We start from the raw sequence: 25,512 nt of genomic DNA, 5'->3' as shown, positions 1-25,512 counted from the left end.
TTGTTTAATACTTTTAATTATTTTAAAACTGTTGTTTGTATCTTGTGTTTTTAATTGGCTGTACACCACCCCGAGTCCTTCGGGAGAAGGGTGGTATATAAATTAAATTATAAATAAAATAAATAAATGAATAAATTTATCTAATATTCCAAATAATACAATTATTTCAGGTTTTTGTTATAGTTTCCTTAATTAATTAAGAGTGTTCAATAGAAAGTCAATTAAGTAAAAATCTGAATTTAAATAATACACCATAATGCAGTTCCCAACAATTTCCTTAAATTCTCTCTATTCCCAATAGTACAATTATAGAAACCCAATAAATATATTTTTTTCTTAGTTCATTGTCTCATATAATTTCAACTTTCTTTTCTTTTTTGTTCAATTCCAAATATATAATTAAAAATATTCCAATTATTACCATTTCCCTGATTATTGACTATCCCAATTATTACATTCATCATACATACATATGTTAAATTGTTTAGTTAATATCACAATTCTCCCTTTCCATTTTTGTATTTTTTCTTTTTCTTTCCCTTTCTTTCTTTTCCTTTTCCTTTTGTCCTTTAAGTTCCTGAACTCTCTCCTCCCTTTTTCTTATCTTTCCACTGTTAATCCCAGTGTAATCATTTTGTCTTTTAAAGTCATAAACTCTTCTGTTTTGCCCTGCATTTCTCCTTATTTTCCATCCCTTTTCCCTTTTTCTTATTTTCCCACTGATAATCCCAGCGTAATCATTTAAATCTTTTGTATTCTTTCTATTTCACCCTCTTTTTCTTTGCTTCTTTCCCCCTTTTCTGTTTCTTCTGTTATTAATCTTAATATCATCTCTGATATTCTCCTTTTTATTATTACTATCCCCGTAATTATTTAGGTTTCCATAGTCAGTCTCTTTCTCTTTGTCTTCTTTATTATCAGTCTCTTTTTCTTGCTTCTCCGTGATTATTTCCTTGTCAATCTGAATAAATTCTAAGTCATTTTTTTGATCATCAAGTTTCAGTTTTCCATGTAGTATTATAGTCATTTCTCTTATTTCCATTTTCAATGATAAGTACATCATTTTCATCATTTCCTTAAATTCCTCCATTTTGTATTTTTTCAGTTAATATTATTCCAGTTTCAAATTGTGTTGTAATCCTCCTTCTTTAATCATCAAAGTCACACTTATAGACAAACAAACCTCCTTAAAGTTTCACAGCTGTCTCTTTCAAAGTTCAAGGTTTATTATTCTTCTTTTTTCCAAAACAGAAATTCAGCGTTGTAATGTTTCTTTTTTTTTTTCTGTCTGAAAATGGCTCTCTAAAATCCACAATTGTAGTCAGCAACCTAGAAGAGTACCCATTTTGTTTGCAATCCACATTAAACAGTCTTTGCTTATTTAATTTTTCTTCTTCTTCCTTTTCACTTATAAAAGCACCAAATCAGTTTAAAAACACAGTCCAAATTCCAACTTTATTTTCCAATTCAATTTCAAATTAAAGTCTTTAACAAATCCTTTCTACTGTGGGCATTTCTTCCCTCTTTAAACTTCTTTTAAAGTTCACTAATTAGAGAAAAATCTTTCGGATTGTCAATTCTTCTAATTTATTTTGTTTTTAAAGCTCTCCAAACATTTGAATCCAACATACATTTTCTAATCGGATTTTTTTTTCTTCACGTTATAGCTTCCGCTTTACTCTTCTTCTTCCGTCCTTTCTCCACTCCTATTAGCCACTGTTCAACCGCTAGGACTTTTATAGTTATTTTAAAAATAGTCCTTTTTTCTCTCTCTCTCTCTTCTGCCTGTGATTTACCTGTCACTCACCCAGGATCAATGTTCTGCTCACTTCCCCGCTCCTGCACAGTGCTTGATCCAGTTGCCTCAGCTTAGTTGGCGGTCACAATGCCCGCTGCCCCCCCCACTGCAGAGTCAGAGAGAGTTTCCTCTGACCTCTAAGGAACTTGCCTGTTCCTCTTGGTCTTACAAGGTGCCTCTCCTTTTTCCCTGTCCCTACTGGACAGGTCTGATCCGAAGACCCCTCTGCAGCAGTTCGTCAGCCCAGGATTTCGTGAGGCTCATCAGAGCCCGCTAATCCCCGACTGTCTCACCATAACACTTCCAGTCGAACCAGCCATCATGACATCTGACCACAATGGACAGGGTCCATTATGGTTGCCTTGCAAGTTTTCCTTCAGTTATTGGGTGGGGGACTTTTTTTCCTCTTTATTTAAGGAGGAAACCTGACTACTTTAAAGGAAATATTTGATTTATTGGCCAATGAAGTGCTTGAACTTTTTAATTCTTTACTGGAACTAGGTCGTACTATTGATGACAAAGAAATCCCTCTGGAAACAACTGAGATGGATTCACTGGATTTATAAGTGCAATTGAATAATCATTTAAAAATGGAAAAAGACATTGTAGATTCCCCTTTCAAATTGGAAATATAAGAGATTTATTGGTGCTATTTAATAAAAACTACAACTGGACTTGAAAAATGCTAAGAATTTTGAAAGAACAAGAAAAAATGCTGGAAGAAGACAAGTTAGAATTTTATTTATGGGACTTAAATAAGATTAAGAGGAAGAAGGAAAAAATATAAATTTGATTTATCTGATTATGGTTAAATAATAAGTTTTTATTTCTGGTGACATTGACTGATTATCTGGTTTGGATAGTGTTTCTTTTGGAAATGTCTAGTGGTGTAATATAATTAGTTTTTGATATCTCAAAAAGGTCATTATGTTTGATAAATGTTTAACAGTTTTTAATTTCTTTTTTTTTTTGCAATATTTAATCATTAAGAGAGAGATGAGGACAATGTAGACTAAATGGAACAGAAGCCTACGTACACTGTGTGCACAATTATTAGGCAAGTGAGTATTTTGACCATATCATCCTTTGTATGCATATTTTCCATCTCCAAGCTGTATAAACTTGAATGCTTAGTGGATATAAGCATATCAGGTGATGTGTATTGTGTAATGAGGGAGGGTGTGGCCTAAGGAGATCAACACCCTATATCAACAAGAAAAAAGTCAAGGAAACAATTGGTCCATTACTGGGACAAAGTGGCAGGAAGGTGACAAGCAACAGGGAGAAAGCAGAACTACTTAACTCATTTTTTGCATTTGTCTTTACACAAAAGAAAAAAACAGCACCACAAAAAACAGATTAGGAACACAAGTTAAAATAGGGAAGAAAATGGTAAGTGAACATCTGTCTACCCTGGATGAGCTCAAATCACCAGGACTGGATGGATTATACTCCAAGGTTCTGAAGGAACTGGCAGATGAGATCTCAGAACCACTGAACTATATCTTTCAAAGATTCTGGAGCACCAGGGAACTGCCAGAGGATTGGAAAAGAGCTGATGTAGTTCCCATCTTCAAAAAAGGAAAAAACAGATCCAGGAAACTACAGACCTCAATCAGCCTGACCTCAATACCAGGGAAGATTCTGGAAAAGATAATCAAGCAATGAATCCGCAAATACCTAGAAGCAAACAAAGTAAAAGTAAAGCCAACATGGGTTTGTCAAAAACAGATCATGCCAGACTATTCTCATTGCATTCTTTGACAAAGTGATAAAATTAGTGGACCAGAGAAATACTGTCGATATAATTTACTTGGACTTCAGTAAGGCATTTGATAAAGTAGACCATAACTTACTACTAGATAAAGTAGAAAAATGTGGGTTTGACAGCATCACCATCAGATGGATTCATAACTGGCTGACCAATCTACATGGAGGGAAGTATGCAGTGGAGTACCCCAAGGCTCTGTTTTAGGCCCAATACTCTTCAACATCTTCATCAATGATTTGGACGAGGGGATAGATGAGGAACTCATCAAATTTACATATGACACCAAGCTGGCAGGAATAGCCAACACTCCAGAAGATAGTTTTAAAATACAGAAGGAACTTGACAGACTAGAACATTGGGCGCTATCTAACAGAATGAAATTCAATGGTGAAAAAAGTAAGGTTCTACATTTAGGCAAGAAAAACAAAATGCAAGAAAAACAAAATGCACAGGTACAGTATATGTGGTACATCGCTCAATAGTAGTAACTGTGAGAGGGATCTTGGAGTCCTAATGGACAATCATTTAAATATGAGCCAGCAATGTACAGCAGCTGCCAAAAACGCCAACCCAGTTCTAGACTGCATAAACAGAGGGATAGAATCAAGATGACATGAGTGTTAATATACTTTATAATGTCTTGGTAAGGCCACACTTGGAATACTGCATTCAGTTTTGTCGCCACAATGTAAAAAAAGATGTGGAGACTCTAAAAAGAGTGCAGAGAAGAGCAACAAAGATGATTAGGGGACTGGAGGCTAAAACATATGAAGAACGGTTGCAGGAACCGGGTATGTCTAGTTTAATGAAGACTAGGGGGAAACATGATAGCAGTGTTCCAATATCTCAGGGGCTACCACAAAGAAGAGGGAGTCAAGCTATTCTCCAAATCACCTGAGGGTAGGACAAGAAGCAATGGGTGGAAACTAATTAAGGAGAGAAATTTCCTGACAGTTAGAACAATTAATCAGTGGAACAACTTGCCTCCAGAAGTTGTGAATGCTCCAACACTAGAAGTTTTTAAGAAGATGTTGATAACCATTTGTCTGAAGTGGTGTAGGATTTCCTGTCTAGGCAGGGGGTTGGACTAGAAGACCTCCAAGGTCCCTTCCAACACTGTTATTCTATTTCTATCAAAGTGTCCATAATTATTAGGCAGTTTCTTTTCCTCGGGAAAAATGGGCTAAAAAAGAGATTTAACCGATTCTGAAAAATCAAAAATTGTAAAAAGTCTTTCAGAGAGATGCAGCACTTTTGAAATTGCTAAGATATTGGGTCGTGATCACAGAACCATCAAATGTTTTGTTGCAAAGAGTCAACAGGGTCGCAAGAAACATACTGAGAAAAAAAGGCACACATTAACTGCCAAAGATTTGAGAGGAATCAAACATGAAGCTACCAGAAACCCATTATCCTCCAGTGCTGTCATAATTCAGAACTGCAAACTACCTGGAGTGCCCAGAAGTAAAAGGTGTTCAGTGCTCAGAGACATGGCAAAGGTATGGAAGTCTGAAATCTGACTACCACTGAACAAGACACATAAGTTGAAATGACAAGACTGGGCCCAGAAATATCTGAAGACAGATTTTTCAAAGGTTTTATGAAGATATTGGAGATATTTCTCCAATATTCTGGTTCTTAACACAGGATTTTGGTTCTTAACACAGAATTTTTAAAGTAATATTTCTGAAACAAGCATTTATATCATAATCATTATAGATAGAAGTTTATTATTGTAAATTAATCTGAAATACCTTGTTACTTTATATTATTGATTTTTTATTTTAAAAAATTGGTCCTAAAGAATTTTTATTACCTTGCTAAAAGGTGTGTCATGTTGGGCTTGAAAAATATTGTGAAACCTAAGTAACACAATTTAAAATAATACAGGCTATAAACTTGATTTTTTTCAAAAAATTTAATATTACCGTATTTTCCGGCGTATAAGACAACTGGGCGTATAAGACGACCCCCGAATTTTCCTGTTAAAATATAGGGTTTGGGCTATACTCGCCGTATAAGACTACCCCTCTTCCAACGCACACCAAATAAAAATTAAAAAAACATCAACTGGCTCACCCACAATGTAAAAGCAGCTGTGCAGCTGTGCAAAATGGCCCCTGAAACAAGCAGGAACCTCACACAGCCACAAAAAGCCCCCCAAAAAACAACTTTCACACTTTACACACACAACACAACACAACACAACTGGCTCATCCACAATGTAAAAGCAGCTGTGCTAGACCCAAAATGGCCCCTGTAACAAGCAGGAACCTCACACAGCCACAAAAAGCTCAAAAACCCAACTTTCACACTTTACATACACAAAATTCCACATACAGCTTTGTGAGATTTTGTGTGTAGTTAGAGTGAAACACTACAGAAACACACTAAATCTCAGAAAGCTGCACAAATATTATTTTATTTTATTTTATTTTTATTTTTATATGAAAGCTAAATTTAAAACTTCCTAAACTTTAAATGGCTAGGTCTAAAAAAGAACAACTAAAAATAACCCCCAATTAACTATTTTTTTTTAAAGATCCCAAAGGGGAAAAAAACTTACCAAATAGAACAGGGGTCTCCAACCTTGGCAACTTTAAGACTTGTAGACTTCAACTCCCAGAATTCCTCAGCCAGCTTTGTTTTGCTGGCTGAGGAATTCTGGGAGTTGAGGTCCACAACTCCCTGCCTGCTTGATTGCAGGCAGGGAGTTGCTTGCTGATGGAATGGATTCAGACAAGCGAAGCAAGGCAAGCAGCTAAGGCGGTGGTTCTCAACCTTCCTAATGCCGCGACCCTTTAATACAGTCCCTCATGTTGTGGTGACCCCCAACGATAAAGTTATTCCTAAAACCATCAAAAATATGTATTTTCTGATGGTCTTAGGCCAGGGGTCCCCAACCTTTTGGACCTCAGGGACCACCAACTTCATAATTTTAAATTTCGCAGACCACTAATACGAATCCAATGCAGCGCTCCCTGAAGTGACACTGGAAACTTTGGTCGGGCTCCTCGAGAGACGAGATCTTGCAGGGGGCTGATCTGGCATCCACAATGGAGAGAAAAATCCAGCTGCTCCCCGGACCAGTCACCATTTACCGCTCCGAGTCCCAAGCATCAGGAGATGAGGGGTGCCTTGTGCCGCAAATATACCAAGGCGGAATCCTGATGCAGCTCTTACAGCGGAGAGAAAAAGCTGGATTTTGGTCTCCATTGCAGACACCAGATCGCCCCCCTGCAAGCTCTCCTCTCTCAAGCAGCCCAACCAAAGTTTCCAGCCCCGCTTCAGGGAGCGCTCCTCGAAAGATGAGATCTTGCAGGGGGCTGATCTGGCGTCCGCAATGGAGAGCAAAATCCAGCTGCTCCCTGGACCAGTCACCATTTACCGCTCCGAGTTCCAAGCATCAGGAGATGAGGGCTGCCTTGTGCTGCAAATATACCAAGGCGGAATCCTGATGCTGCTCTTACAGCGGAGAGAAAAATCTGGATTTTGCTCTCCATTACAGATACCAGATCGCCCCCTTGCAAGTTCTCCTCTCTCAAGCAGCCCAACCAAAGTTTCCAGCCCCGCTTCAGGGAGCGCTCCTCGAGAGACGAGAGTTTGCAGGGGGCCGATCTGGCATCCGGATTAGAGAGCAAAATCCAGCTGCTCTCCGGATCAGACGCCATTTACCACTCTGAGTCCCAGGCAGCAGGAGAGGAGGGCTGCCTTGCGCCACTGGCTGGCACAAATATACCAAGGCGGAATGCTGTTGCCGTACAAATGAAATTAGTGCTTCACTCCCACAGCTTCCAGCCATCGCAAACACCGCTTCTTCCCGCTTCTGCCGCCCCCTCCCCCACCGCCACAACAGCACCATTCATTCCAGATGGCGAGGGCTGCGCTCGTTTTTCTGTATTGCACCACCTGCAAAACCCCTGTGAAAGGGTTGTTTGACCCCCAACCACTGAGCTAAGGTAAGCAAGCTGGAGGGGGAAAAGTTTTTTCCTTCTCCATGGCTCTGGCGATCCCAGCTGAGTTGCCTGATTAGCAGATTGTCAGAGCTTGGATCGCCAGAGCCATTTAAGGCTCATCAGAGCCTTTCGGGCTGGTCTGCCTGGTTACAGGAGAACGACACCTGGTGTATAAGATGACCCTTGACTTTTGAGAAGATTTTCATGTGTTAAAAAGTTGTCTTATACGCCGGAAAATACGGTAGCTGATTTATTCTTTAAAAACCTTCAATTTTAAAACACATTATTACACCATCATGTATAAAGTCATTCTAGAGTTTAATTTAAATTTTAATTACACAATTATTCTAAAAACTACTGAAGTGATTACAGAGGAATGTCAAAGAGAATTCTCAATAACACATTCAATAGTTCCCAGAATTCTTGGGACAAGCTATGACCAAACTTGGGGATTTGTGGTAGAGTTAAGACCATGAATTTTCAAAATCATGCTGGAAGGAAAAAAGGAGGGGGGGGAAGGTTTGTGCTTTGGTAGTACCTGGATATCTTCTGCTTTTCCTTCAATGTAATCTATGCTGCTTTCAGTAACTGCTATTTCATCAGTAATAGCAACTTCACCATCTTCATTTGTAGAAGTGGCATCAATGCACTCAGTTTCAGTAGGACCTTCAATTACTGAGTCCATCTGCAACTAATAAGAAAGGTAAAACTCTTTGTTATTCACATAGATCCTTTTTAATATATCCAATCCTATAATAAATAAAAGAGCTTTTAAAAGAAAGTGCAGACAAAATCATGGGAGAAAGGTTTGCCTATGACTTTCAATGAAGATGTCTTTTGCCATTAGTATATGAAGTATATGCCTCTCAGTGCCAGTTGCTGGAAGGTATAGCATATATTTTTTCTTAATAACACTACAGATGTAATTTGCTAGGTAGCCTTCTCCTGGAGATTTATTTATTTATTTATTTACACTTATACATACCTATTCCAATTTATCCTACAATCCTGATATTTCCTAGTGATTAAAGTACTAACCACAACCAACCACAACCATGGCATGTAAATAAGGAGATATGCTATGCAGTTGTCATAAGCAACTGATGTTGAATTCAACATGCTATGGATTAAAAACAAAAGAATGGTGAGCAAAGTAGGAAGCAAGGGGGATTTCATATTGTGAAATGATTTTGATGTTTTATGGTAATGCAATAAAAATATCATTTCTTTTAATTCTCAGAGTTGCTGTTAATATAATCCCTTGCAAATAATATTAAGGTTTCCATTTGCCTTTCAGTGCAGCTATAAATCCCAGCAACTGTGAAGCATAAAACAAAAATAAAAGCAAAATTTTACACATGTTTATAAACAGGTGAATTTTATTATGTGGTTTTGCCCACCATCCTGACTTCTTTATCCTATCCAGTGCCCCTGGTGCTCGGTATCAGATCTGAACATTGGTCTTGGTGGGACAGGTTCAATTCTCTCATCAAACAGTAAAGACCCAAATGAAGATTTTATCTATTGATTTTGTCTATAATAATTGGGTGATAATAAATTCTAAAATCACTTTACCAACTACTCACCACAGTTTCAGCTGTGGATTTATCAGTCTCCAAAGCCTGTGCTTCTGGCTTGGTATCAGAAGCAGCCATATTGATGTCTTCCTCTGCCTGGATTTCCAAAGATGGAGCATCTTCTTCAGCCTTTAATTAGGAAAAGCAGACAAATAAAGCTCAGTGTTTGGGTTCACATAATCTGTTAAATCCTAAATCTGGAATAATCAAACACAATTGCAATGCTGAACATCTTATGTTCTAACAATCAAATCATAAGTTCAGAGATGATGCTGAAGAAAATACACATCAGTTAATAAAATATGAGCTTAGCCTGGAAAACAGGAAAATGTAAGAAAGATACTTAGTATTGCCTCCACCTTAGTATTGCTCCACCTGATTCTATTTGCTATAGATTTTATGTATTTTTATCAATAGAGTTCTAGCATTTCTATTTCCTATTTCAAAGAAGCAACAACTATAGTGCAATTGAAAATGAGTGAGAAGTGTTTTTGCATTCACACATGAGCATGAAATGTTTTTGCAGTGTTTTGGATCTGAAGGCAAAAACTTGGAGGACATGTGAATGTACAAAGCAGTTGCCCAATTCCTGAAAAGGGGACAGATGATTTTTCAGAAGTGCTGTAAACACTAGCAAGTAGTGAATATTTTTTTTATAAAGAAAGTTTTTTATTTTATAAACAAAGAAACAAACAATACATAATCAATCATTATATCTTCTGAATACATCTTTTAAGTCTTCTTTTTGCTCTTCCAATATTTACCATATCTTAATATTGTCGTTCCCTTTATTATAACTGTCAGATGTAAATGCCTTATTCTCCAATGTGTAAATAATGTATATATGGAACATCAGAGGTTAACTTATTCTTTGGACTTTAATGTATTCATAACTTACCACTCCCATTCCTAGCTCCACCCCTTGTATATATAAGGAGCCACCCTCACCATTCTCGTCGCTTCTACCTTGAATATTCAGTGAATATAGAATGCCTATCATAATTAAAAAGAAATATATTTAAAGCTTTAACTTCTATTATTTTTATTGAGTCTGATCCTGAAAATATTGCAACAAGCTGGTAGCAGAGGATGGTTAATTGACTCAATAAGTAATTAAAAATGTCCAAGAAAGATAGGCCCAACACCAGGGCCTACAGCAAAGAAATAGAAACTGATCAAGAGATGATCAACGAATCCACCAATGCGATTTCGAGAGAATCCGAAGAATACACCACTGAAGAAGAAGAACTAATGAGTGAAAATAATGACCAGAAAGAAATCGAAATAGAAAATAACGAACTCAGGTCAGAGATATTAAAGATACTAAAAAGCCAAAAGAATGATGAAAGTCTCATCGCGGACCTCCAGGAGATGCTGAAGAACAGCGGAGCAGCGAGAGAGAAAAACGTCATTAAAGAAAAACCCAAAGATCAAAAAATCGTAAGTGAGATGACTACTGAGAAAATAGTTGTTAAAAAGAAAAGATGTGATCCCGCGCGAAATTTTGAATGGCAGCCATCTTGGTTTCAACGAACTTCAAAAGAGAATGGAGCAGAGCCAATCAAAACGCTCAGTTCAAAATTTCTGGCGCGAAAAACACTATCAGACGAAGAAAGTGAGAAAGAAGTCTCAAACTCTTCAGATGATCCAAAATCAGAAAGTGAAGACGATTTAACAAAATCTCAAGTAAAATCAGCAATGAAAACGCTTTTTGCTGCTTTTGGGCCAAGACTGAAAATTACCAAGACATCTACGAAGAAGCAAGAAATCAAACCGGCGACTCAAGACCTGCGCGCTCCCATCCTGACTTCGAAAGCGACAACGCCCGAGCCCAGAGAGCCATGCCGATTTCGCCCTACACCACAGACAAAATCGAATACCAACGCACACAAAAAGAAGAAAAGAACCGTCACCACCACCAGAACCCCAAAAACCGAGCCAGAGACCGACTCATCTGAGGAGGAGCGGATCGAGAGAGCTGAAAGGGAGAGAACCTTCCACGACGCCACCAAAGAAGAAATGAGCAACGCGCATGTGCGAAACTACGTAGACGACCCAGAAGGACTTGAACTGGCCAGAGAACCGCGCAGACTCGTTGCAAGCATCCCAATGCCGTTCTGTAATTTCCTGCACTTGAGAGATCACGGACTGCCCCAGGTTGTAAGTAATGGACAGAATAATGTAGGTAACTTACCCAGTGACTTCCCAAAACTTAGAATTGATGGCATTAATTTACAAGAGTGGTATCAACAGCTTCAGGTTATTTTCATGAAAGAAAATTTACTATTCTTTATAACTAGCCCTCCAAGAAGACCTTGGACTTTAAAAATAGATTGTTTACATCATAGAGCATTTTTCATAATAATATCTAGCGTGTCTCCTGCAATGTATCATAGCATCAAACCAAACCTAACTGTATCAGAAATAATTCAATGCATGTTTAATCTATTTCACAGCGATAGCGTAGCTACAACCACAAGAATGTCTAAGGATTTCTTTTCCTCTAGAGTAAAACCAGGGGTTTCTATAAGTGAGCATTTGATAAATCTAAACAAAATAAGAGCTGAGCTACAATTGAGGGGGGAAATGATTTCAGATCAAACAATGAAAAGTGTTATTATCAATTCACTTGATCCATCATGGGATAGCTTTATGTCACACTTAGATACCATTAATTTGGGATATTTATCCATAGAAAGTCTATCTAACAAATTGATAGCAGAAGACAATTCAAGAAAAAATCGATCCAGTAACCAAACAGACCACAAACCTTTTAGGAAAGTAGTCTTTCAAGATAAACATAATGAGGCCTTTAGATGCTACAATTGTGGATCCAGGGAACATAGTAGAAGAGACTGCCCCAAAGTCTCAAGAGAGAGACATAGACCAGAATATAGGAGCAAATATAATTACAGACAATCTTCCACAGATAGACACAAATATAGAAGCCCACCAAATTACAAAGAAGGTAGAGGGGGTAGAGAAAATTCAAAAGAGAGGAAATCTGGGTCACTGAATGGGCTAAATAAACAAGACAGCACCAGAACACAGCAGGATGAGAATAACAATTGGCTTATTGATTCTGGTGCAACAAATCACACCACCAACAACAAAAGTATATTATCTTCATTTATAGAAGATAAGTTTGTGATAAAGGTAGCTAATCAAGAAAAGGTTCAAGTACTAGGCAAAGGAAATGTGACCTTGCCTGGTCTAGGGAAAATAGAGGGGGTATTATTAATCCCAGAAATACCTCACAACATACTAAGTGCCATAAAATTAAGCAGAGAATCTGATATCAATATAGTTTTCTCAAAGGGGAAAGCAACTATAGAAAAGAACAAAACAAATGTAGGTACTGTAATGATAAAAGGAGGTCTACCCTATCTGATAACTAAAGAAAGATGTTTACATAACATTGATTCAAATATGGAAGATTGTATTGAAGCAGATGATGAAAATGTCAGTAACAGTGACAATGATGAGTGTAGAATAACTCATGATCACAAAAATACATACAAGGAAAAGAAACCAAAAATAGGTAAACCAATTCATGATGAGTGTGCTCACATCTTACACAGGAAGTTAGGACATGCAAGCTTTCCTGTAGTACAAAAAATGACTGAACACGCAGAAGGTGTCAAAATAAAAAATTGTGAAAATTATTTGGAATGCTCAGTATGTAAGTCCACCAAACTAAAAACCAGTCCCAGACCAAAAAAATCTAACAGATCAACTAACAATATTTTTGATTTGGTACATATGGACTTAGTTGGTCCATTAAGTCCCTCAATTACCTATAGAAAACGTTACTTCCTAACTATAGTGGATGACTACAGCCGATATGGTTTTGTTTACACATTAAAGCACAAGGATGAAACATTTCAGAAATTTAAGGAATTCTACAAACGTATAGAAACACAACATAATATCAGAATAAAGCAAATTATGACAGATAGGGGATGTGAGTTCATGTCTAAAGAATTCTCCCAATGGTTAAAGGATAGAGGAATGTTACATTTCACGTCCAATCCTTTTTCTGCATTTCAAAATGGAGTTGCAGAGAGGAAAAATTCCACACTACAAACCATGATTAGGTGCACATTAGAGGATGCTGGATTAGGCAAACAATTTTGGTCAGAGGCATTACATTATTCGAATTACACTCAAAATAGAACCTGGTCCAGTATTGTGAATAAGACACCATATGAGGTGATGTACAATAGAAAACCCAAATTATCACACATGCACATATTTGGAGTCACTGCAGACGTACACATACCTAAACAATTGAGGAGAAAGGGAGAAAACGTATCCAGGAGATTAAGATTCATGGGATACGAAACTGGAACCAAAGGGTACAGATTTATTGATAGTAATAACAAATTTATAGTATCCAGAACAGCTGTGTTCCATGAACAGGCCAATTGGTCAAAATTGCACCTTAATGAAATATTTCCTAATAAATGTAAAGATACGATATCTTGCGAGGAAGGAACAACAGAAAATCAAAATATTAACAAAAGTAAGAACAAAACCAAAACTTGGACTAATAGTCAGCATAAAATAAAGACAGACACATTAACAAAAAAGGAAGCTAGATATTTGCATGATAACCATAGCAAGCCTGAAAGAACTATTAGAAACAATAGAAACCAAATACCAAATAAATACAAAGATTACATAATGCATATGAATGGAGAACAAATAACACCTAATACATATGAAGAAGTATTGAAACTTCCACATGAAGAAAGAGAAAAATGGGAACTAGCTATGGAAAAAGAGATGGAAAGTTTACAAGGATTAAATGTTTTCACACCTGCGATCGCACCTAAGGATAAAACAATTATAGGTACCAGGTGGATTTATAAAATTAAGAACTTAGAAGGAGGCAATACCTTATACAAGGCTAGACTAGTTGCACAAGGCTATGCACAAAAATATCCAGAAGACTATACTGATACATATTCACCCACAGTGAGAACAGAGAGTGTCAAAACAGCCCTTGTAGTAGCATCTGCACTCAATCTGGACGTATTCCAATATGACATACAGACCGCATACTTACATGCAAAATTAGATAAGGAAATATATGTAAGAGCACCACACAGTCAATACACTAATAAGAACGAAATTTGGTTATTAAATAAGAGTCTGTACGGATTAAAGCAATCCGGCAAAAGATGGTACGATTGCTTGGTAAAAGTACTTAAGGCCATGGATTTCAACGCCACCACTGCTGATAACTGTTTCTTTGTAAAAAAGAGTAATGATCATATTGAATTTGTATTAATTTACGTGGACGATATCTTATACATTGGAAAGCATAAAGAGAGCAGGGAAATCTTTGTAAATAAGTTAAATGAACACTTCTCACTGAAATCTCTGGGTAAAGTGAATAAATACCTTGGTGTGCAAATTAACAAAACTAAAAGGGGATTCAAACTTACACAGAAAGATAAAATCATCGAACTCCTAAACAAATGTAACTTAAATAATGCTAAAACCTGTGACACCCCTATGCAAACTGATTTTCTTAGAAACACTGATGAATCTTCCCCTGAGTTTAAAGACAACACATTTTACAGATCAGTTATAGGTTCACTCCTTTATATATCTAATTGGACTAGGCCAGATATTGCATTACCTCTCAATCTATTGTCAAGATATGTTAGTAAACCAACCTTATATCATTGGGAAGCTGTCAAAAGAATTCTAAGATATCTGAAGGGTACATTAGATTTTTGTTTAATGTTGGAACCCAATAATGACAGAGAACCAAAAATTACTTGTTATGCTGATGCAGATTGGGCTGGTGATACATCATGCAGAAAGAGTACTTCTGGTTATGTTTTTCTATTGAATGATTGTCCAGTTTACTGGTATACTGGTAAACAAGAACTAGTAGCCACTTCTACTACAGAAGCGGAATATGTTTGTTTGTCCAAAGCTGCAAATAACCTTGTATGGTTCAATGATCTGATCACTGATGTTTGGAAGAAACCCACCTTACCATTTATTATGCATGAAGACAATAAAGCGGCCATTGAAATATCCAGATCCGATGCAATTGGACAAAGGTCCAGGCATATTGATATAAAGTTTAAGCATGTGAGACAACTGTCTCAAGACGGATTCATTAAAGCAATACATTGCGATACTTCTGAACAATTAGCTGACATATTAACAAAACCCTTACCTTCTAAACAACACAAATATTTAACTTCTAAATTATATGTATTATATTGTCCTGAATCAGAATGTAATTGGTGTTGTGTAACGAACCGGCATTTAGAGGGGGATTTGTCAGATGTAAATGCCTTATTCTCCAATGTGTAAATAATGTATATATGGAACATCAGAGGTTAACTTATTCTTTGGACTTTAATGTATTCATAACTTACCACTCCCATTCCTAGCTCCACCCCTTGTATATATAAGGAGCCACCCTCACCATTCTCGTCGCTTCTACCTTGAATATTCAGTGAATATAGAATGCCTATCATAATTAAAAAGAAATATATTTAAAGCTTTAACTTCTATTATTTTTATTGAGTCTGATCCTGAAAATATTGCAACAATAACATTTCCACCATTTTTCTTACTTCTCTATTAATACCTTAATCTATCTTTTAATTATATTAAAAATTAGACAACCATTTTATCCCCACACAACCTTCAACCCTCTCCTCCCCACCCCCACCCCCGACTTCCCAGAGCAAAAACAGGGTATAGCATTAAACTAAACATAAGCTAAAATATACTAATTTGCCACAAGATTCAAAACTCCCTCACCCTCTTTAACTCCTCTTTTAAAAATTGTTCATCTGCCTCCCCTTTTAAAATTCTAATTTAAACATTTTAAAACTTTCTTTAAAGCATATCTCTTTAAGAAAAAGAAAAAAAAGAAAATATTATTTTGCATCCATTCAATTTTAAATTAACCATTTTAGTACTTCATTAAGTTCTTTTTTCTTTTTTCTTTCTCTCTCAAAAAAAATACTTCAATAAAATATTCTTCAGAATATAACCTTAAAGATACTATTAATTCATTGAGTTTAGTTATTTCTAAGTCTTAAATTCATTCTTCAAAATATCAATTTCAAAACTTTCAGAAAACTATCCATTAACCTTAAAGTTAACCATTTTAATACCACAGTCATTTTTTAAAAAAGCTATCCATTTTTAGTTAAACATTTTTACTTAAACTTAAAAAAAGTGCTAATATCAATAGACTTTTCAAATTTATTATTAAGATCCTCCCCAAAAGAAATTAATCTTCACTTCTTCTTTTCTTTCTATATTTTTTTCCAATCCTTCTTCTTCAATAATACTTTCTCCTTCAAGATTGCTCCTCCCCCTGCTTTTATTTTCGAAAATTTTTGGATGTAGATTTGAGACTGATGCATCTTTGAAAATCGCTCTCTCCTTAAAGTTATCTCCTTCATTTTGAAAGCTCCATTTCTACTCTTCCTGCTATAATCAGTCACTTCCTCCCTTAAAAATTGATTCTGTCTATAAAACCAAGAATTGTCACGATAAAGTTTATCAGTCTGGAGTCTATTTGCTGCTTTTCAGTTAACTGCATAGAAGCCTCTGCCAAAACTTCTGTTTTCAATGTGGTAACTTCCATCGTGTTCCTGACAGCCTGTTTTCCCTGCTCCAAAGACAAATTAGTTTGATTTTCTTGCTCTTTTCCAGCCAGCAAATCATTTTTGTTCGCCAGATTATAATTTTGAATAGTCCTTTCAATTGATTCCAGTATAGCAGAAGTATAGAAATTTAAAAGTTCTTGTAAAACCTCTACAGTCACAACTTGTGAATTTGCTGGCTCATATAGTAATGATCCTCCATCCTTGATGTCAGCCATATTTCAATTCCCAGTTTAAGTTTGTTCAGCTATCAGGTCAATAAATCCAATAGTTTTCCACACAATTTAGAAGTATAAAGTAGTTGAGGTCAATACCATAATCTTTTTCAATTCACTAGCACTTTAAATCTTTTTCTTGCCACATAATCTGGTAGCTTTTACAATGTTGCAGCTTTAATGATCACTTTCACTTGTAAGTTTCATTTTAAACGCCCTTAAGCGCCATCTTTTTTCCTTTTTTTTTAAAACGGAGTTAAAGTTTAATATTTGCATTTTCTGTTCTCCTGATTTGCTCTGCCAGCATCCAGATTCGAATTTTCTCATAGTCCTTAAAATTACACTGCTGGTGTTGTCGCGACCCCTTGTTCTGCATAGAGCAGAATCGTCCCGGATCCGGAGCACTGAAGGGCTTTCAGGGAGCTCTCACCCTGCAAACCCCAGCCTTAAAAAAAAAAGCCTGGGGGTCTAGGGGAGCTCTACCCAGACCCTTCTGCTCTTCTCTCCCCCTTTTTCCCTGGGAGAGAGTTTCGAGCCGCTAGAACAGCTGATTTTCGCTGTTCTAGCGGCAAACGGAATCACGGGGCTGGAGCTCCTAAAGGAGCGTCCATTCGGGGAACGCGGAGCCACCAGAAGTCCGTAAGTAGTGAATATTGACAGTAGTGATTTGACAGGTTCTTTGGTATTATTATAACTGCCTTGTCAGATGTCCTAGAACAGAAGTAGGCAGGGCTTTGTAGAAGAACTTAATGGCTACTCTGAACTTTAATAACTGCTGGTATAATACTGATTATTCATTGTGAGGATCCTGAAAGCATATAAAGAAATAAAGGTGCTTGTGAAATTGTGCAATAGGGCCCAAATAAAATAAATTTTCTCTGTGAAACACTAGGACACATACTAGAGTATTCTTAGATTAAAACAAAAATTAAATAAAGTTCAGTGCAGCATATGCTCACTAGAATTGCAGTTTAATGTGTTTACAAGTAAAGAAGTAATGTTTCTTGACTACAAGTCTATTGTATGGCTCAAAACATTTTGGAGTACTATAGTCAATGCAAAGACCCCACAGGAGATTTGACACAAGACTAGGGATACATTCACCCATCTCTTAAAAAAATAAATCAATAAGTGAGAAAAATGTGAAGCTATTTCATTGAAAATATGAACAAAAGAAATTATTGTTAAATAAAACCAAAAAGTCAAACAGATAAAGGAAATTCAAAACTTCATATATGCAGATAACATATTCATGAAAATCTACATTTCTTGCTGAAGTAAAATAAAAAATTCTACACCATTTACAATTATTCAGAGAGGATGTTTTGGTTGCAATATTTCAGACAATTTACCCTCTGATAGATTTTTCAAATAGTGTGTTTGGGAATTAAGATGTTGGATTTCTCCCAATATATCATAAGATGATCTGGCCAAAATGAAACATGATGAAGTTCTTAGGCTCAAAGAAAAAGGGACAGAAATCAAGGATTGGTGGCAGACCAGGGGTGAAATGCTCCCAGTTCGGACCGGCTCGGGTGAGTAGGTAGCGATGGCGGTGGGCAGTTCGGAGAACTGGTAGCAAAAATCCCTGCCCCGCCCCCCATGCCCAGCCGAGCCCCGTGATCATCAGAGCCTTTTTTTCCTTTTAAATGGCTCTGACCAGCCAAGGTCTGACGTCCCAGCTGAGTTGCCTGCTAATCAGGCAACTCAGCTTGGATCGCCAGAGCCATGTAAAAGAAAAAAAAAATCTTTTTTTCTCCCCCCCCCAACCCTCTCCCAGCCTCCAGCTTGCTTACCTTAGCTGTTGATCGCATAATGATCGCAATCCATGCATCAGCAAGCAACTGAATCTCCCTGCCTGCAATCAAGCTCATCGGTGAGCAGCTCTTTCTGCCTGCCTGCCTTCCTGCCTAGACTTGTGGACTTCAACTCCCAGCAAAGCTGGCTGAGGAATTCTGGGAGTTGAGGTCCACAAGTCTTAAAGTTGCCAAGGTTGAAGACCCCTGTTCTATTGGGTAAGTTTTTTCCCCATTTGGGAGCTTTAAAAAAATAGTTAATTGGGGTTTTTTTTAGTTGTTCTTTTTTTAGACCTAGCCATTTAAAGTTTAGGAAGTTTTAAATTTAGCTGCTTTTATATAAAAATAAAAATAAATTAAAATAAAATAATATTTGTTCAGCTTTCTGAGATTTAGTGTGTTTCTGTAGAGTTTCACTCTAACTACCAAACACACAAAATCTCACAAAGCTGTATGTGGAATTTTGTATGTGTAAAGTGTGAAAGTTGTTTTTTTGGGCTTTTTGTAGCTGTGTGAGGTTCCTGCTTATTGTGGGGCCATTTTGAATCTAGCACAGCTGCTTTTACATTGTGGGTGTGACAGTTGTGTTGTATTGTGTTTTGTAGGTTAAAAAAGGGCAAAGAAGTGACATTGACTTGGCCACGCCCACCCAGTCACCTTACCACCAAGCCCCGCCCACTAATTAAGCCACGCCCACAGAACCAGTAGCAAAAAATTTTAGATTTCACCCCTGTGGCAGACCTACCAAGGAGAATTAGAATGCCATCCACACTGCTAACTGCCAAAACAATGATGAGCAGTAAAGACAATGAAAACAAATATAAAATGATGAGGAAGCACAGAAATTGGAGGAAATCTATTGTCTCCACTGAAATCGAAGAAAACAGTTGATGGCATAGATTGCAAAGAGATTCAGCCTTAGCTGATCCTCTTGACAGACATCTGGAAACTACTGCTGGATGTCACTCCCAATTATGGAGCAATGAGCCTATATCAACATCTACTAGGATGTGCACCTGAATAACCAAAGATTCTATTGCCAGATGCATGTTTATGGTCACATATCGGTTCCATAGCTATATAGGTTTGGGCAAGATAGTAATAATTTGGTAATACATTGGTTATTCAAATATCATAATCAGTGGTGGGATTCAAATAATTTAACAACCGGTTCTCTACCCTAATGATTTCTTCCAACAACCAGTTCACCAAACTGCTCAGAAAGTTAACAACCGGTTCTCCTGAAGTGGTGCGAACTGGCTAAATCCACCACTGATCATAATTCTGAAAAACATACAGTTCATATTTATTAAGCTATAATAGTCATATATCGAGACTATCTGTATAAAGAAGTGACTTCCAACCTTGATCACAACAAATATAAACAAATTCAATAACTCTTTGTTTCCTATATAGCTACAAAGAGATACCTCTTAATTCCATATCTCATTTCCCATCTATAAGCAAATTCATAAATATAAATTTTCATTCCAGGTGTCAGCAAAAAGTCCATAAAGGGTTGCTGTAGGATTTGATTTCTCTTCAATTCTTTATCCCATCACACATTTCTTTAAGGCTTTAATAAGCCTCTTTTGTAGATCCAATAACAAAACATTTTCCAGATTATTTTCTTGTTTTATCATTTATGGTTGCCTTTTAAATTTAAATTTAATTTTTTTAAAATTTGATTTATATGCCGCCCTTCTCCGGAGACTCAGGGCGGCTTACAATGCGTTAAGCAATAGCCTTCATACTTTTGTATATTTATACAAAGTCAGCTTATTGCCCCCACAAACTGGGTCCTCATTTCACCTACCTTAGAAAGGATGGAAGGCTGAGTCAACCTTGAGCCTTGGAGAGATTCGAACTAGCAGTAAATTGCAGGCAGCTGTGTTAATAACAGGGTGTGTAGACCACTGTACTATCAAGGCTCTTTTACAAAGTTTCTTTGGGATATTCTTTTCCAAATGATTTTTTTTTAATTTTTTTAAATATAAACATTCCATCTTCCATTCAACAGTATGTTGTCTGGGTACAAATATCTCTGTGCTATAACCATCAAAATTTACAACAGTATTGATATTAATTCTCTGATCATACAGTAGTAATATTGAGCATAATAAATATGTTAATTTTTCCCTCTTTAAATATCTTCTGATAAGAATATAATAATAATATTGAACGTAATGATCCTAATAGTCATAATAAAAACAATCATCATATTGTTTACATCTCTATCTTAACACATTTTCTACATTTCACTAATCTCCTTCATTTGTTTCTAACTTCCATTTTTATTCTCTAACCATTGATAAAATAATTCCCAATTCTAGCTGTGGTTAATACATGAATAATTAAATATGCATTCCCTTTACTATAAGTTTCAGGTAAAATCCCCAACAAAAATATTTCTGGTTTTAAATCAGTGTGCTACTTTGTCATCTTTTCCATCCATGTATGTATTTTTGTCCAATTTTTTTTTTTTTGTTTCTACACATGTCCACCACATATGATAATAAGACCCAGGTATCTGGTGGCATTTCCAACATTTAGTTGACATTTTTAAACATCTTTGCCAACCTCGCTGGTGCAAAGTGCCATCTGTAAAACATCTTATACAAATGTTCTTTATATGCAGTTGACATTGTTAATTTATAGTTCCTGTCCCACAGTTTCTGCCATTTATCTAATTCTATTGTGTAACCAAAATTTTTTACCCATGCTTTTATTGTCTCCTTCACTTGTTGGTCTTCCAGTTTGATGCCCAATAAATAGCTATACAATTTCTTTATCAATTTTTCTTCGGTCCCGGCTAATATTTTATCTAATTCTGTTTATTCTTTATAAAAACCATATGACTTAGCATCTTTCTCATATATAAAATGTATCTGTGCTTGTGAATACCATGCCATATCAATCCCTTGATAGCTCAATTCTTTTTTAGTTTTGAGCTCGCCCTTTGCATTCAAAATGTCTTTATATCTAATGATATTTCCCACGTTGATAACGTTAGGGTGAATCAGTTCTTCCATTGTTTAAAGCCAAACTGGTATCCTTAAATAGTATTGCTCTCTAATTTTCTCCCATATGAACAGTAATGCATTCCTTATGTAATGTCTTTGAAAGTAACCATGTATCTTACTTTTCCCATACCACAAGAAGTCATGCCATCCCAGTTGCAAGTCATGCCCCTCCAAAGTCAATGATTTTATATTTCTCAATACAATCGGTTCTTTCATCCATGTTAATGCCGCAGCCTGGTAATATAGTTCCCAATTTGGTAATCCAACTCCTTGCATCCTGCAACATTTTTAGGCTAATTCTTGCTTTTTTCTCTTGCCAGATATATTTTAATATTATTTTATTAAGTTCCTCAAAATATTTTTTCCAGTTTTATTGGAATTGTTTGTAATAAATACAATAATCTCAGCAATATATTCATTTTAATTGTAGCTATTCTTTCTATCAATGATAATTGCAGATTTTTCAAACTTGTTCTGACAGTCTCTAATAATTTTAAAATGGCAATTTCCAAAAGCAATTAGAAAGTGAGGTTAATACAAGTTGATACAAAAAGCAACAACTTACCTTACTATCTGTAATATCCTCACTTGGCTGCAATGAAAACAGGGAGGTGTCCTGGGAATGTACATATAGAAAGAATACATTCAGAGAATTATTTAAGCATCAGCATTTAAAAACTTACTAAAAATTATGTACAATATGACAAGACCATTAATCAAAACATACAATTCTAATTTTGTCGTCTTATTTAATTTCAATATTTTCCCAACATTTGATAATTGACATCATTTTTTCATAGTTCTTTGTGAGTTAAGCAAGCTACTAGTATGGAATCTGGGGACTGAGATTTGCAAAAACTTTTCCTTCTAGAAACAAACTGACTTTGTAATCAAACGAGGCACTCTGAATTATTACTATAAAGCTCGTTGGTGGACATTAAAACTTTTCTGTTATATTTTCTTATTAAACAGCAGATTTGATTCAATGTCATTCATTATTATAGCATTTTTATACTAACATTTCTTGGGTAGTACTTTGAGTTGCTTTTTCATTTATAAGGGATCTATTAAATATAAAATTGGATTTCATATGTCATTGATCATTGACTTCAGTACAGATAGTCCTTGACTTATGATTTATCACTCAGTGACTATTTAAAGTTACAATGGACCTCCCCAGAACTACTTATGATCCAGATTTGAGCATCCAGGAGAAGTTGGTCATCTTCGCCTATGGTAAAGGAGAAGTGCTTGGTTATTTCGGGCGCCTAGCCTGAATTTATGGCCATTTGCAGTATCCTGCAATCACGTGATCACAATTTACATTTATTTTTATAGAAACTAGTGTTTCTATCAAAAAAGGTTTCCAGCAAAACAAAAAAAAAATCCCATTGCAGATGCTATATTTTGTTAACAACTATGATGTTTGCTTAACAACGGGAGCATTTACAGAATAGAATAGAATAGAATAGAATAGGATAGGATAGGATAGGATAGGATAGGATAGGATAGGACAGGACAGGACAGGACAGGACAGGACAGGACAGGACAGAATAGAATTCTTTATTGGCCAAGTGTGATTGGACACACAAGGAATTTGTCTTTGGTGCATATGCTCTTAGTGTACATAAAAAGACACAATAGAAGACATTATTACTGTCATGTTCAGTTCATGACTGCCATGCTCATTTAATGACTGCTGAAAAAAAGTTGAACAAACAGGCATGGTCATGTGGTCGCTCACTTAATGATTGGCACATGTTATAACTGTAATTCCAGGCTCAATTATGGTCATAAGTCATAATTGCTTGTAGAGTCTTCATATGATTCTAGGCTGAGTATTTTTAATCAAGTTGCAGTTTTTGTAAATTTTATGAATAATGTTATGCACAATAGCAGCTGCCTGTTTTGCAAAACTTGATATATCATACATTATTGTTTACAGTAGCAGCATTTTGGCTAAGATTTGGAATCTAATGTAATCCAGTTTGGAAGCATTAAATTTAAAGATGTAATACACAGTTTATAAGGCAACAAGATGGCCAAACCTTTGTTTAACAAGACACCAAGCTCCACAACATCTTTCAGCTTGACTGTGATAGCCAACTAATTCACATTAACTTAACAAAGAACATATATTTAATGTGTTCCACATAATTTCCAATGTTTTAATGGAAACAAATTTAAAGCAAAATCTTTAAAAATTCAACCATATCAGATATTTAGATTTGATAGGAGCATTTGCAATAATCCTAACTGACATTTCCTTAAAGATTGGTAGCTTTTCCTGGATCAGCATGGCCATGCAGATTCAGGGCAATAGATATTTGGGACAGTGGCATGAAGGCAGACTACTGTTGCTGCTCTACTGTCTTTTAACCCAGGTGATTTTTTTGAGACTGTTGTACAAGTACAGGAAAAGGCATGGCCTTAATGAACTTCTAACAGACTTAAGGGAGTCTACTTTAGATCCAAAGTCTGTACACCTCTAAACCTAATGAACTATGAACCAATGAACCATTATATTATGGATTTGATAACCCACTGTCTTCTGGTGAAGTTGGCCTACAACTCCGTCATCTTTCGATCCCGCTTGCTGGAGTTAGGGAGGCACTGTTTTGCAGTATTCTCTTTTCTCTACAGCTGGTTCTGGTCAGTGTTATGGGGGAGAGATCAAACCCTTAGACCCTGCATTGTGGGTTGCCTCAGGTCTCAGGTCTCTCACCTCTCCTTTTTAACATTTACATGAAATTACTCAGTGAGGTCACTTGATGGCACAGAATACATCTCTCCATTCCTGGTAGGGCAAAGGATTCTACTGCAGTGCTGACCAAGTGCCTGGAATCTGTGTGGGTCTGAATAGGGAGAAACTAACATCAATTCAACCCTGACAAGATAGAATGTTTTAGGGTTGTTCCCTTCCCAGGGTTTGGTGATATTCATGTTTTACTCTGATGGGGTAACACTTTCTTGGACTGATTTGAGGGTCCTCCTGCACTCATGGGACCTGATCAATAAACAGTTGGCAGCCATGACTGGAAGAGGCTTTGTATAGATTCATCTTGAGTGCAAATTGTATCCTTTCATGGACTGGGAAGCCTTACTTACTGTTACTCATACTTAAGTTATTTCCTCTTTGTGTTACTCCAAAACATTTACATTGGGCCACCCTTGACAACTACCCAAGAGCTGCAACTGGTCTAGAACATGGGAACACATAGTGCTGGGTGCTTCAAGATTTGCTCATGTGTTGCCTAAGCAGCACTGGCTGCCAGTTTCCTTCTAGGTAAAATTAAAGACCTTGGTATCATGTTTATAGCTCTACATAGTACAGGAATGGACTGATTGTGAGTTGGCTTATCTCTGATGGTATCTGTCGGATAAAATAGCATAAGCATGCTCCAAGTCAGTTCCCTGAAATGTTGCTATCTAAGAGGACTTCAGAAAGGTGCTTTTCCCTACTATGGCTTCCCCCTACTTTATAGTGCACCCTTTTTCCAGTGATCCAGACCCTTTTAGTTTTCTGGGAGGTTTTTTTACTTTGACTTTTTACTCTGGGATAGAGTAAGGATGCCTTGAGTTGGTTGTTGAAGCACCCAAAGACAATAACTGAGGTGCTAAGTTTTTGTTTTATTTTTTTTTAAATGGATCTAGGGTTTTATTATAGTTGTGAGCTTCCAGAAGGATGGCTATAAAAATATTTTAGATAAATAGATATATA

General features: G+C 36.5%; 1 protein-coding gene across 6 annotated transcripts in view; it reads right to left on the bottom strand.

Annotated features, from left to right (window-relative positions):
* The window catches only part of AMPH (amphiphysin), a 183,810-nt gene that overhangs the window by 3,897 nt on the left and 154,401 nt on the right, over window positions 1-25,512 (bottom strand). For all 6 annotated transcript variants that reach the window (XM_034413368.3, XM_060686129.2, XM_087892432.1 and 3 more), the window contains 3 exons: window positions 22,357-22,407; window positions 9,112-9,231; window positions 8,064-8,216 (listed from right to left, as the gene is read on the bottom strand). In XM_034413368.3, coding sequence (XP_034269259.1) covers window positions 8,064-8,216; window positions 9,112-9,231; window positions 22,357-22,407 — 324 coding nt within the window. The remainder of the gene's footprint in view (window positions 1-8,063; window positions 8,217-9,111; window positions 9,232-22,356; window positions 22,408-25,512) is intronic.

Source organism: Pantherophis guttatus, chromosome 4, assembly GCF_059756535.1.
Source record: "Pantherophis guttatus breed Tessera chromosome 4, ASM5975653v1, whole genome shotgun sequence".
NCBI classification, from domain to species: domain Eukaryota; kingdom Metazoa; phylum Chordata; class Lepidosauria; order Squamata; family Colubridae; genus Pantherophis; species Pantherophis guttatus.
Note: the sequence above shows the minus strand (reverse complement) of the source record. Positions and strands in the feature narration are given on the sequence as shown.